The 13,191-nt window shown below is 40.0% G+C and overlaps 1 protein-coding gene across 6 annotated transcripts in view; it reads left to right on the top strand.

The window, feature by feature from the left end:
- The window catches only part of LOC139808635 (uncharacterized), a 100,837-nt gene extending 91,378 nt beyond the window's left edge, over nucleotides 1-9,459 (top strand). For all 6 annotated transcript variants that reach the window (XM_071770833.1, XM_071770831.1, XM_071770837.1 and 3 more), the window contains 2 exons: nucleotides 3,355-3,691; nucleotides 3,919-9,459. In XM_071770833.1, coding sequence (XP_071626934.1) covers nucleotides 3,355-3,691; nucleotides 3,919-4,504 — 923 coding nt within the window. In that variant the 3' untranslated portion in view covers nucleotides 4,505-9,459. The remainder of the gene's footprint in view (nucleotides 1-3,354; nucleotides 3,692-3,918) is intronic.
- Nucleotides 9,460-13,191: the final 3,732 nt, after the last annotated feature.

Genomic DNA, 13,191 nt, shown 5'->3' with positions numbered 1-13,191 from the left:
CAAATGTACATCTGACAATGAGAAATGCGTTTTTTGCGCATAACGCATCGGTAAAATTGAATTACATAAGTAAGACGCGAAAAGATTAAAATTAACAAAATTATGCCTAGCATTTTCCGTAAAGATTCCGATCATTTGTAAGTTTGAGCGAAATATGATAGTGGTATGAAGGCTTCGACTCGCACACGTAGCGGATATTATAACAAGTGGGGCTCATGTAACAATATTTGCCGAGCAGCGCGAATTTACTGACACAGACGTGACTTCTTCCGACACTCTAAAACAGTCGGTGCTCGACTTGACTGTCTTGACTGGTGCGAGGTACGAGGTGCGAGGTGCGACTAAGACCGTAGAGTTCGATACGACACACACACTTACGTTATTGGAAATTCCGAAACATTCACAGAGAATCTGCCATCGTATCGTATAGATTTATCTAGACTTAGAGATATTAGAGGTCTGCAATGTGCGTGAAATCTCGCGCGCAGCGCAAACATTATTGGCCAACTATTATATAATCCATTCATCTTTCGTCGATAAACTATCTGTAATTTAGCTCAACTATTCGCAATCGAAATCCGCAAACTGTTTCGAACAATGAACGAAATGTCCGGCGTAAGTTACGCGGCACAATATGGTATACCATGGTCCCTCGTATACCGGGTGTCTCCCTTGTCAAGGCATTTATTTCCATTTACGTCGTGTACTTGTGTGTCCTTATGCAAAATCGTGGCCTTTATCTCACGGATATAGGCTCTTCATGCGTCAGTCGCGTGACACGAAACTGCTGCACGTACGAAGGATTCGTGCTCGCATATGACGTATGCGATATCTCGGACGTACGACCGAGAAATATGCACATATATCCTGCGCACGGTGGCGAATGCTGTTGTGTTGCTGATAAGATTACGATAATGGCAGTCTTGGCTGTGAACGTTTTAAAGTGATAACTCGATTTGTTAAAGTCGCTCGTGCGCGTTTTTTATAAGTCTTAAAAATTAAACACAATATATTGCTATATTATTTCAATCAACTAACGCGAAAAGGCTTTTGGATCTTAGCCTATTTTTTTAATAGCCTTATAAAATTAACATTTTCTTAAATGTTTCTTAAATGTCGCGATAAGAATTACGCTGCTCCTATGTTTTGTTGTCCTATGTGTATAATGTTTTGTTAATATACGCTAACATGATTTTATAATACTTTCTACGATAACGCGCAGCTGTTAGATAGAATCCGACATTACTCCGTTGACTATGCGCGACATTCGCAGAGCCATATATATCCATCGTAAAACGGCGCTGGAATAGTCAGCATCTAACAGCAGAAAAGACATCTTCATATTCAATGGAAAGTCGGAAAAAACTTTTACACTAATCTCGACTACGAAGGTGCGCACAATACTCGCGTTTACGCACACGCATACATACCCACATCTTACAATTAGGCTCGTTGTGGCGCGCACGTGCGCATATTTAACGCGCGATAGCCGTTAATCACCGTCGTCTTCCTGAAGACGATTAACCTGCCCTGCCGATTGGCGGTATACGCGAAGCATTTGCACACTTTGAATCATCTCTTCGAGTTAGTTAGCGAGTTAGTAATCGAGAAAGTGAGTTTAGATCGCGATATCTTTTTCTTTCAACGTCTAAATTTTTAAATTAAAAAATAATGTTTTTAACTCAAATATAAAAGATATTTGGAGTAATTACTAAAAGTAAAAATTTTTATTTTATTGACATTTACGATATAACGACGTGTGTGTATCTAAATTTAACATTGATATTGTGTAATAAATATTATTACACATATTGACATAATAGCGACGATAGCGACATAAATCTATCTACGATGGTAAATATGTTTTTATATCTATATCTATCTCGGATGCTACCTTGGAGTCGCCATATACTATGTATAGCCTTTGCATTGCGCGATATGTGATATTTGACAAAACATGCGGATATACTGTGAGACGTAATTATCAAGCTCATTTCGTCAGTCCGAAGAAAGTTAGTGTCAAGAAAAACGAGAAGGTAGTAATCTTGCGCACTTAAATCGCGCTGTATGAAAATTGTATCTTACGAGGCGCATGTCTTTAAATTATTCGAATTGAATTTTCTAGTAAGTAAAGTCAAGAAAAATATGCTCGGAACACCGCACACCAAGTCATGTCTGTGAAGTTGGCCCCCCTTTTTCGTTGAACAAAAAATTTCCTTTTTTTTTAAATTAATTTTTTACGTACCGCTAACCTGCAACCTGCCAGACCTGCCTTCTAGAGCCTCCCGCCTCTCCCGCTTGCGTGTTTTACATGTACCGTTAGGGAGAATAGGGAGTCGCTGTAGTCTCTCTCTCTCTCTCTCTCTCTCTTTCTCTCTCTCTCTCTCTCTCTCTCTCTCTCTCTCTCTCTCTCTCTCTCTCTCTCTCTCTCTCCCCCCCCCCCTTCCCCTCCCCTCCCCCTTTCTCTTTTATAATAAACATAACAACGCCACGTGTGAAAAGTTTTTGTCGCGTTTATATATAAATAGTAATAAATCAAATACTCTTACTACGTTTACGCGAGCGTTACTTACTTCTGTAGTAACTTACGATAATTTACTCCGCGTGAACGAGTGAATTATCGTAAGTTACTACAGAAGTAAGTAACGCTCGCGTAAACGTAGTAATTGTCGACCATTAAAAATTGTTTACCCGGTAAAGGTAAAGGATAATTTACTTACTCGATAGAATACTCTTCTGTGGAGATACTTGGTGAGTTCGCGCGATACACTAAAAAAAAAAGATATGAATTTTATCATAGGCTAAAATTGTTTACTAATAAAAAATAAACTGGCAATCGTCAAATACCCTTTCTACTACTGTAGATCACTGTGACTCACGAAATATTTTTGCTGTGTATTATATTTTGAGATATTGACGAGTGCAGACCGTACAAGTGACTCCCTTCTTTACAATTGGTGACAAGTTGAATCACTGAACAAATAGTCAGCAGTTTTTTAGTCGATTAATGATAATTTGTATAAATAAATACGTTAATTTACAAATATATTAGACGGAAGTCTAATAATCTACTAAGCGTCTCATGAGTGTATGCACGAGAAAGAACGGGACTCTTGTTGTCTTGTTGTAAAGTAGCGTTTCGTTGTGTCGCGCAGCGCTTTGTATTTCATTTGTATCGGCGCCGACGCGACGTTGCGAAAAAAATATCGCCTTTATAAAGATATTTGAAAATGTACAAAGCACTCGAGAAGCCCATGTTGCTCCTTAATGGACGTGGCCTTTGACGATTACTAACGATAGTAACGATAAAAATTATAACTGTAATAACATTTGTGTTTCTCTTGATTGGCGCAGATTCTAAAATGAGATTGGAAGAGGATCTGGTGATCCGCAGGAGCCGACCCACAATGATCTCCGCCAAATATCGCGCCCGCGAGGAACGCCGCCGTCTGCTCAAGATTTCTGCCGGCAAGCTGAGGAGAATCGAGGACCCCGAAGCGAGCCTGTGCCGATCGGTTCTCATAAATAACGCGGTACGACGGTTGCAGCGTGAAAATCGAGACGAGAAAACACGGAGTTACGGTACCCTCCCAGTGGTGGCATCGTACATGGACGACGCCAGCAAGGAGAATAACATCGCCGGGAGCCTCATTGCCGACGTAACGGATGAGGAAACCTCCTCTAAGAAAAGGTACTACGCACCGAATAACTATATACGCATAGAATAATCTCGAATAAATTTTACTCTGATAGAATTTTAGCCTCAGACTCTCTCTCCCTCCCTCCCCTCTCCCTCTTCCTCTTTCTCTCTCTCTCCTTCTTATCTTTGCTTAAGAAAACTCTTGGCATGTTTGTGCCATATTTTAGATTCCATTGCAAAGTAATTCTCATGTCGACATTATTTGTGATGAAACGTAGGTTGGCCGACGATTCGAGAAACGACGGACTCAATTCCAAGCGGCATAGACACGATGACTTGGACTTGCAGGACGACGTATTCAGTGACTTCTACATTTTGCCGCCGACGCCACGTTTGCTCTCGCACATCGATGAGATTCAGCCAGAATCAGCATCGCATCACAACGGCAATCACCATCTGGACTTCCCGGAGGACCGCCTGAGCAGTGGCGTGGCTGACGTGCGGTCGAACGGCACGATCATCAGCACGAGCACCTCCGCAATGACTAACGGCAACGGAGTCGATAGCACGAGCTGCCATTCCATGCTCTTCCCCGTCGTCGGAGACCTCGACGACGCGAGCGTGCAACTCTCGAGATCGGGAACCGATATGATGGAAGTGACCGACGTCGATCCCGATCGGCTTTGCGACTTTTCCAGATTCGCCGACTCGGCAAAGACGCTGGAGGAACGACTGGCCGAGCTGCAATCCTTGGACGAGCATTTTGATCTCACCAAGTTCGAGCGCAACAACAACCAGAGTTGCGGCCGCGCCTTCCATGACATACAGACCTTCCACAGTCTGGTGCCGGGCCTGGAAACCTAGACGGCGATATCGTGTCTCGAGCCAACGGTGTTACGGGACGCCAATGGCGACGGTGATGCCGACTTTGCGGCACACAGAATCGCCTTGACGAGGAGTCGAGCGTGTGAACCCATCGTTCGCCTTATCCTCGTAGCTTATCCACATGCGTCCGTAGATGAAAACCGCGTGCGTCGAACGATGCCGATGCGTAAAGTACTATGAAACATTTCTTACCGTGGGCAAACAAAACAGATGGGCAAAATTTTCTATCTTGGATAGCGTGCTATTTATCTATTAACATTAGACTCGCGACGTAAGTTTTAAAACAACTTGCAAAAAGAATTTAGAGATATCCACATTTTACTTTAAACGGTTGAACTACAAAACGTTACATTTTGACGACAAAAAGTTACATTTCAAAATGGGACGAAAATAACATATCTGCCGTCCTAATGCTCATGAGATTTAAAAATGCAGTCGATTCGTTATTAACATCTTGAATTCAACGTCGGAATTGTAATTGAAAGTTTCAGCTTCATTTTTTACTTTAAAGATTCAAATTTGTATATTTAGTTACTACGTGGATTTTTTTTGTAGTAAATATATGGTAGAACACCATTATATGTATATATACGATATTTCGGTCATATCATATATCGTCTGCAAGTCTGACTCATGCTGGTAATAATCTACTTACGGCACTGACTCAATATTCAACGCTTATCCACGCGAGATATCCAATAATACAGTCAACGTCATTCTTCAATTTTTGTTTAGCAATAATCTTAGTAAGAACATTTTTTATTAGTTCAACGATTTACATACATAGAATCATGTGTACCTTTTCAATTTTCAATATTATATAAAGGTGAGACCAGCGATTAAAAGCTTGTCAATAAAAATAAATTATAAAGAAAGTATCAGTAGTTTACAAATTATTTTTGTAAATTTTTGTATTTGTATTCTTGTAAACATTTGTCTTTTTATACTAATATGCTAATATCGCAAAATCGAGAATTTGTAACGGATTTTGTAACGCGACTTTACGTTGGCAGGCATAATTGCTGGCTTTGCTCTTTAGATGCCGCGCTTGATCTATTTATGCGACAATATCAAATCTATTTAAAGTTGATGGTTGATAAACGACGGATTTCAGCCAACTCGGTATATTATACAATCATTTCAATTCTTTTCTTTTATAACATAAGAGTATATCTTCCTTTACTAGCAATTGTTTTCTTTTTCATGGAATAATTTCTCTCTCTCTATATATATATATATATATACTTTCCATTTTATTTTATAAATATCTATCTCAAATTTACTTTTTTTGTAAATCGTTATAAATTTAGTTGAAAATATATAGTTATAATATATATGATTTTTCTGAATTTACCACTGTCGACGCCGCGAATGGCAAGCGAACTTGTACACGCAATCATGAGTCACGTGCCGATGTCCTTGCTGGCTCCTTGTCCTCCGCATCATCCGCCCGATCTTGCCCGCGGCCTGAATCACGAAGCACTTCGCAGTGCCGAAGCATCTTGGAGACATACGCGTCTGCATACTATTCTCCACCGACACAAACTTTTTCGGTACCGATGCAATCTTCGGCATGACACACGCAAAGCGCGCGCGTATATACACACATTGTTTGTACATACACAGATAGATTTTTAATAACATGTTAAGGATATAGGATGAATTACATCGAGAGAGATAGCACACCGAGGTAGAACTATGAACGCGCGTGGAAAGCAGCTTAGCGCCAATATAATTTGAAACTTGGCAAATGTTTCGGACATCGGATGTAACATTGAAGATTAAAACATCACTTTTCGGTGGTTTTTTTTTTTTTTATTTATTTATTTTTTTTACGCAAACATATGTTGCTACGACTGTCTTTTGCCGCTATTTTGAATTATTGTTAATCAAAGACGAGACATGAACGTGCATAATTTCTGACGTACATAAAAAAATGGCATTAAGCTTTCCATGCGATTTTTTTCTCCGCGTTGCGTTCGAGAATATTGCTCTACAGCGACTTCTCTCCGATTAGCTATTATATGTAGAAAACTTGCATCTGTGCAATGCAGTTTTCTCTGTGGAAAAATTTGAAATTTAGTATTGTTATCAATATAAATTTCGGCACTCTCTCAAATGTGAATGACTGTTTTTAAACGGTGGTTCTACGTGCGGTGCAATTTATTCCGGAGCAATCCTCCGAAGATCGTCTTGTAAGCGACGAAAGACAACACGCTATCGCGTAACACCACAATAACGAGCCTCAGCTGTTGTTGTATATACGTTATTGTATCATTTTTGTTAATGATATTTCTTTATATTCGAGGAGTAGACACCTTAATAAGCAATAGCTGTACTTCCCTACTGATGCTTTTCCTCCTCCCCTCTTTCTCTCTCCCTCCTTTCCACTCCCTCTTTTCCTCCCTTCCTCTCCCCTCTCTCTCTCTCTCTCTCTCTCTCTCTCTCCTACGGAGAATCATCTTGTATACATACATACATATATTATTACTGGAGTTAAAGTTGAACGAAATGGAGAAATCACAGAATTTGATAACCGCTAATCTATTATAAAATCAGTGACAAAATTCAGACATGGGAGGAAAATTCCAATTTCCTACTTTCCGCAAACGATAACGTCGAATTTTATGTCCTTCGAGTGTTTTAGTTTAGCGTATTGTAACAGGCACGTTATAAATTTGATTTTCATTGGCCGTACATTTGATCGTCATTTTTATCATGGAGGTTCTTTCTTCTCTTTAGTTAAAACGTTGCGTTTAGTGTGATGGGGTCTGATGGTGAAGGAGAAAGAGAATAGTGACGATCAACGCGGAAGCTCATCGAGAAGTGACTATCGCGATTTTACTAGAGAAAAATTTTGTATTTATCGCACAAGAATATATATTTTGTTATTTTATTATCGACCAGTGCTAAATGAAGCATCTTAAATTTAATTATTGTTAATTTTTTTTACTCTTAACGCTTAAAAAAAATTTTTTTTTGTCAAAATTGAACTTTAATTTAGCTTTATATTAAGGAAGCGTTTATATTATTTGTGTACATTGTACACACAGACGGTGTATGTACGAACTGTACGAAGCATTAATGCCGTCTAATGCGCCTTGACATTCAAGAAACGTCTTTTTTTTATTTATATACTGGGAGCTGTGATAATATACTTAACTGCTTCATTACGCGAAATAACGGAAGGAATAGTTGAATCATACATCATAAAGTCTCTTTGAGAATGCAGACGCACTGGACGACATTAACGTTTCCGATTATACGTACCATACGTTGAAGATAGCTGAATCACCTTGTCGAGCAACAAAGTATCTTTACGAATCCTTCATGAGGAGCTCTTGACGGATTTTGCATAGTGCAATGTCTTCATTTCTGGTGTATTTGCCAATTCGTTTTTTCTTTCACGATAATTTTTATCGGCGATTTCTACGAAACTCAGAAACTATAATACCGTGTTTCAATGTTCAATTGCTCTGCTCGTGCCGCATACATACGAATACTAACTTTCGTTATACGTTTACGTTACGAAATTGTTCAATATCACGAAACGATATACTCAAACCGATGAACGCGATGTCGCGGCGCACTCTGTGCGACATTCTTCCACGCCCGCGACACAAACCGCAACGATTGTATTATCTTCTTAACTTTTTCAAGTAGCGCACGAAGAAAGACCTACCGATTTATCACGGTTACCGATTGGCTGCGTACGCGCGCAACCATCGTTCGTTGGTCCATCGCGTCGGCAAGCATACAATCCTCTTTTTCTCTAACTTATTTATCCTTCACAAAAGTGCTAAAAGGAATTGGATAATGTTTCGGAATGATTTGTCTCCCATATACATGTCGCTTCTGCCATCGACTCGCAAGCATCTTGTCAAGTTCGAAGAATCTTTACTTTTATCACGAGAAGCATCTGACGTGTATCAAGTGTTTCTAGCGCGAAAGTCGCAGTCGCTATCTTCTAGAAATAAAATCTAGATTTTTTTCGAGAGTAAAAGATTCCTACGTATATGTTTATATATATATATATATATATATATATATATATATACATATATATTTTTTTTAGAGATGTATACATATCGATTATATATAGGATACTGCCCGCATTACGAAACCGAAACGAATTTTGCCGTACAGTCCAGCCATCCTTGTTATTAACGATATTATTTTCGACAATTCAATATTTTTCAAATAACTGAAAAGAAGGAAATATCTTGGAAAAAGCAGAGGAAGCACTATGTGGGTAGAGACAATTCCGTGGCAAAGTCTGAACGCAAACGCACAGACAGATCCAAACTTCCTTCAAACGCCTGGGCCATGTTTCTGAAAAAAATGTGTACAATGTGCATATAGGTAACGGGTAAGAATCCATGTGTATAGCTCTCCCGACACCTCGTCGCGAAAAACACGGCTCACGGCGTTTACTTGTAAATAGTCGCCTTAGCACTACTAATTGTAAGATAATTAGACATGTATAAAGTTTCATACGTTGTTTAGGTTTCTAGTGTCAGTTATAACCGAAATCAGTTACCAACTATATGAACAAATTGCAAATAAACAACAATTGTAAAAGCAACAACCGCTGTCTGTTCGATTTCCTCCTCGTTCTCCTCGGCCTCCTCGTTCGCAAGCAACAATGATCAAGATGAGAAACAATGACAAGATTATATTATATTATATTATACATTGTTTATTTATCGTTATATAATTATCATCATGTACATTATATATGTAAATCGCAATGGCAGTGGTAATGAAATGGGAGGCTGCACACTTTTTGATGGCTTTCTTGTTCTTTTTATTATTTTTTTATTGAGATTTGCGAATACACACGCGCGAGCGCGCGCGCTCACACACACACAGTATATATGTGTGTGCATATATATATATATATATATATATACATATATACACACATATATATACATGCATACATACATACACACATACATAAAGGATGAAGAATTAATGGTATAATAACTATTACGCTTAAAAACTAAATAAACAAAAGATTATCATACTAGCGTTAACGTGTGTTAATTTAAATAACGTAATAGTAACACCGCGCCTGTGTTGTGTGTGTGATGTGTATGTGTTGTGTGTGTGTGAGCGTGTGCGTGTGTGAGCATGGACGCGCGTCAAGATAAGAGCTCGGACACACAGACAAAGTCCCCTGGTTCCTCCCCTTCGTTCTGTTTTATTATCTCAACATTCGGTGCGCCTCTCACGATCCTACTTATAGGTCCCACCGAACTCTTTCCGCTTTTCTTCTCTCGATCGACGTTACCGCGAATAAAATTAGAATAGAAAAGATTTCTCTTAAGAAGCGGAAATCGCTCTCGTTCGCTTGCCAGTACTTTATCACTTGGGCATTCTTGTGTCGTTCGAGATCGTCTTTATTTAATCGAACGGGGAACACTTGACGACGACTCTCGTTAAGGCCCGATACCGAAATATCGGATGTCGTCGACTGCGACGGCCGGCAATGTGATTTAGATCGCTCGCGCGACAATGATACATTTACGAATCTATAATTCGCACTTATCACACTCGTAACAATAACTACAAGAATTCCAATTGCAACCTTCAGAGAACTAGGTAGAAACGATTAAAAGAACGTATATATAAAGTCAATCGCCGGGATGAGACGCAAGTACATACGAGAATATCGCGATAATTCTCATTATCTAAAATAATCTTCTTATATAAAAATACGACGATAGATCTTAATCGTGCTACTAGTCAAAAGTCGCTCTATCGTAACAATGATAGATAGATCTTAATTACCATTAAATTATACTTTAGCAATCGAATCGAATCGATCCGAGCCCGAGCCCGATGAAAATTGCCATTGCATACAAATGTGCTCGTACATCCTTACGTCGAAGAGTGATAGTTCCTAATCTTTTGAAGAATCCTGTTATTTAAAAAGAAGGCTTCGGTCGCGCGCAAAGAGCGAACGATCGAAACGAGGCACATCGTGGTCGCGCAAAAACACTCTCAAACCCCGTTCTGCGTTACAAGTGTTGTGCGTTTCATTCACATCTATCGCGGGCGATTCCCCCGCGCGACATCGTGACAAACACCGCGCGTTTGCTTTAATCTTCGACTCGATAAACCGGATAAACGATCGAGTTGACGCGTCACGCGATTACGTTCAGTTGAATCCAAAATCGCTATTAGTCTACATTCTACAATATATATATTTCGCACGCCATACATCTTATAATTCATTCATCGAGATACCTAACGCAAACATAAATCTACAAGTTCCCAATTATGGATCGCTGCGCTCCATAATTGTTGTCCCACTTGTTGGATGTCGAAACGAGTCATCTGAAGTCTAGACTGATTGTGAGAGACCGGTGGTCTATGTTCGATACCCTTTGAATATTTCCTAATATTTATGAAAGAGCGTGAGAGAAAAACATGCAAGGGTAAGCCTACGTGTGCCAGGTACCCGATGAAAGATTAAGAATAAAGGGTTAAACGTTGGTTGAACTTTGTTTCTTCAACTTCAAAAGGTTGAAAAAAAATAAACATTAAATCGAGAGTCTCAGCTAACTAAAATTAATCCTCGCTTCTAAGTTTCTAAAAAGGATCGATGAATGAATCGAATCGTTGCTTTCGACCCGATCTCGAACGACTTGGCTCAAATTAATTTTCTAATTTTCCGCCTAACTCAATCGAGCTCAGTCGACCGAGAGTAGAGAACCAAGTATCGGAAAGAGAGGCACGCGAAGAGACACGAGGGAGTGCGTTTTCGCGATTCGTCAATTCGCTTCGGTCGTCAAGAGAGACAAGAGGGACGAGCCGCGCGCGTGCGTCGTCCCTCCCTCGGCATGTCTCCGACATCTAAAAACGTGTAATAAAATGTCATCGGCCTCGAGAGGTCCGACACCTGCCTAAAAAATTTAATTGTAAGTGCGCGTTCGTATTGCTTTTTCCTTTCTTTCTTTCTTTTTCTCGACTGCGCGCGCGGCGATTTATCTCTTGTGTTTTATCTCTTTACGCACTAATAAAATATCACCTTTCTGAAAAATATTCTCGGTCACGCACACGCAAACAACACCGAAACATTTTGCGTGACGCGACGTCCTCTCCGTCTTCCATCACATTCGCTTTTGCACTCGCAGTTTTCCTCGAGATCCGCTCTCGTTATCAAGGCCGCGATATTTTTACTCCTTTCACTTTTTTCGTGACGAAAGCACGAAAGCGCGAAAGCGGAGCAATTCTAAATTCCATTCGGACTATAAGAAACGTGCGTAAAGGACAAGAATATTTCCCCCCCCCTCCCCATCTCTCTTTCTCTCTCTGATGCGTAAGCCAAAAACGTGTCGCCAAAAAGTTGTGTCCATCTAGGCGTGAATCGGCTAGCTTTCACATCCAATCGTTCACGACCAACGTACCTCGTCACCAAAAAAGTGAAATAATCGATCGACGAGTGGATGAAGCTGTTGCTATCGTGAGCGCGATCGCGACATTCGCGATCGGGATCAATTTTTTAACGCGTCAGTCACATTTGAGCAAACTCGTTGTATTTTTGCAATATTGCAAATAATTTCCTTCGCAGAAAAAACTAACCAGAATATAATTAACAATGTTACAAATAATGTCATTATAAAATAATTTTACACGTGCCTCTATTCCTACAAAAATTTGCATTGTATGTACACACACGCACGCTCACACACACACACACACACACACACACACACCCAATTGCTCATCTCACTCATCGTTCGTTAACGAGCAGCTCTTCTCTTTTCACCTTTAAAACATATCCTCCGTTTAATCCTGATATGACTCGTGGTCTATGCCCTATGCAATCACGTATCTCGCAATGCACAATTAAGACACCGCGAAATATAGCATCACCTTCATCCATTCGCATTATTTTTACAACTTTTCCTCGCAAGGGTAAGATCCTTAGACATTCTCGGGACGTTCGTTGACTCTTGGGCGACACGATGCCGATCGGGGGTGTGGATCACGTGAAATCTGGATAAATTGGATACTTGAGCAATCGAGATCGAACAGACAGACTAGCAATTAGTACTATCACTTTGCCTATAAATAGAGAGAAAAGAAATTGATTTAATTGTCATTCACGCGCAACCGAAAGACTTCTCTCTTCAGATCAGAAAATTCAGGGTCTGAAAACTACTTTTTCCATACCTAAATCAACCAAAGATTTAACAATGGTCGTTGCCTATCGGATTTAACAAAATTACGATAGGAAAATTTGTTATCGACAAGTCCCGCGAGTAATTTTCACATCTCATCTCTTAATGTGGATGTTACAAGTTTGATAATAAATTGTTCATCATTTCATCAATCAATGATTATCACTAGACCGATGCCAGGGCAATCAGTCAAGGCAGCCAAGAGTCAAAATCGTCCATTCGACATGCTTTTACAATAATTACGCTTTCTGCCGCCAGAAAAATAGAACTCTTAAAACTTAAACTCAGTTCTTGTTCGTTCGCGATCTGCAAATTCTTTCTCCTTCGTCGCGTGACACGCGTGTGCAGTAGTGTGCACCCGCGGCGGACGCGCCGCGCCGCGACGCGCCGTGTGGAGTGTGCCGTGAGTAATGAAATAATGAAATGCGTGCAAATGGCGAGAGTAAATTCATATCGATGAATTATTGAGCA

Source organism: Temnothorax longispinosus, chromosome 2, assembly GCF_030848805.1.
Source record: "Temnothorax longispinosus isolate EJ_2023e chromosome 2, Tlon_JGU_v1, whole genome shotgun sequence".
Lineage (NCBI taxonomy): Eukaryota > Metazoa > Arthropoda > Insecta > Hymenoptera > Formicidae > Temnothorax > Temnothorax longispinosus.
This window is presented reverse-complemented; position numbering and strand designations above follow the sequence as displayed.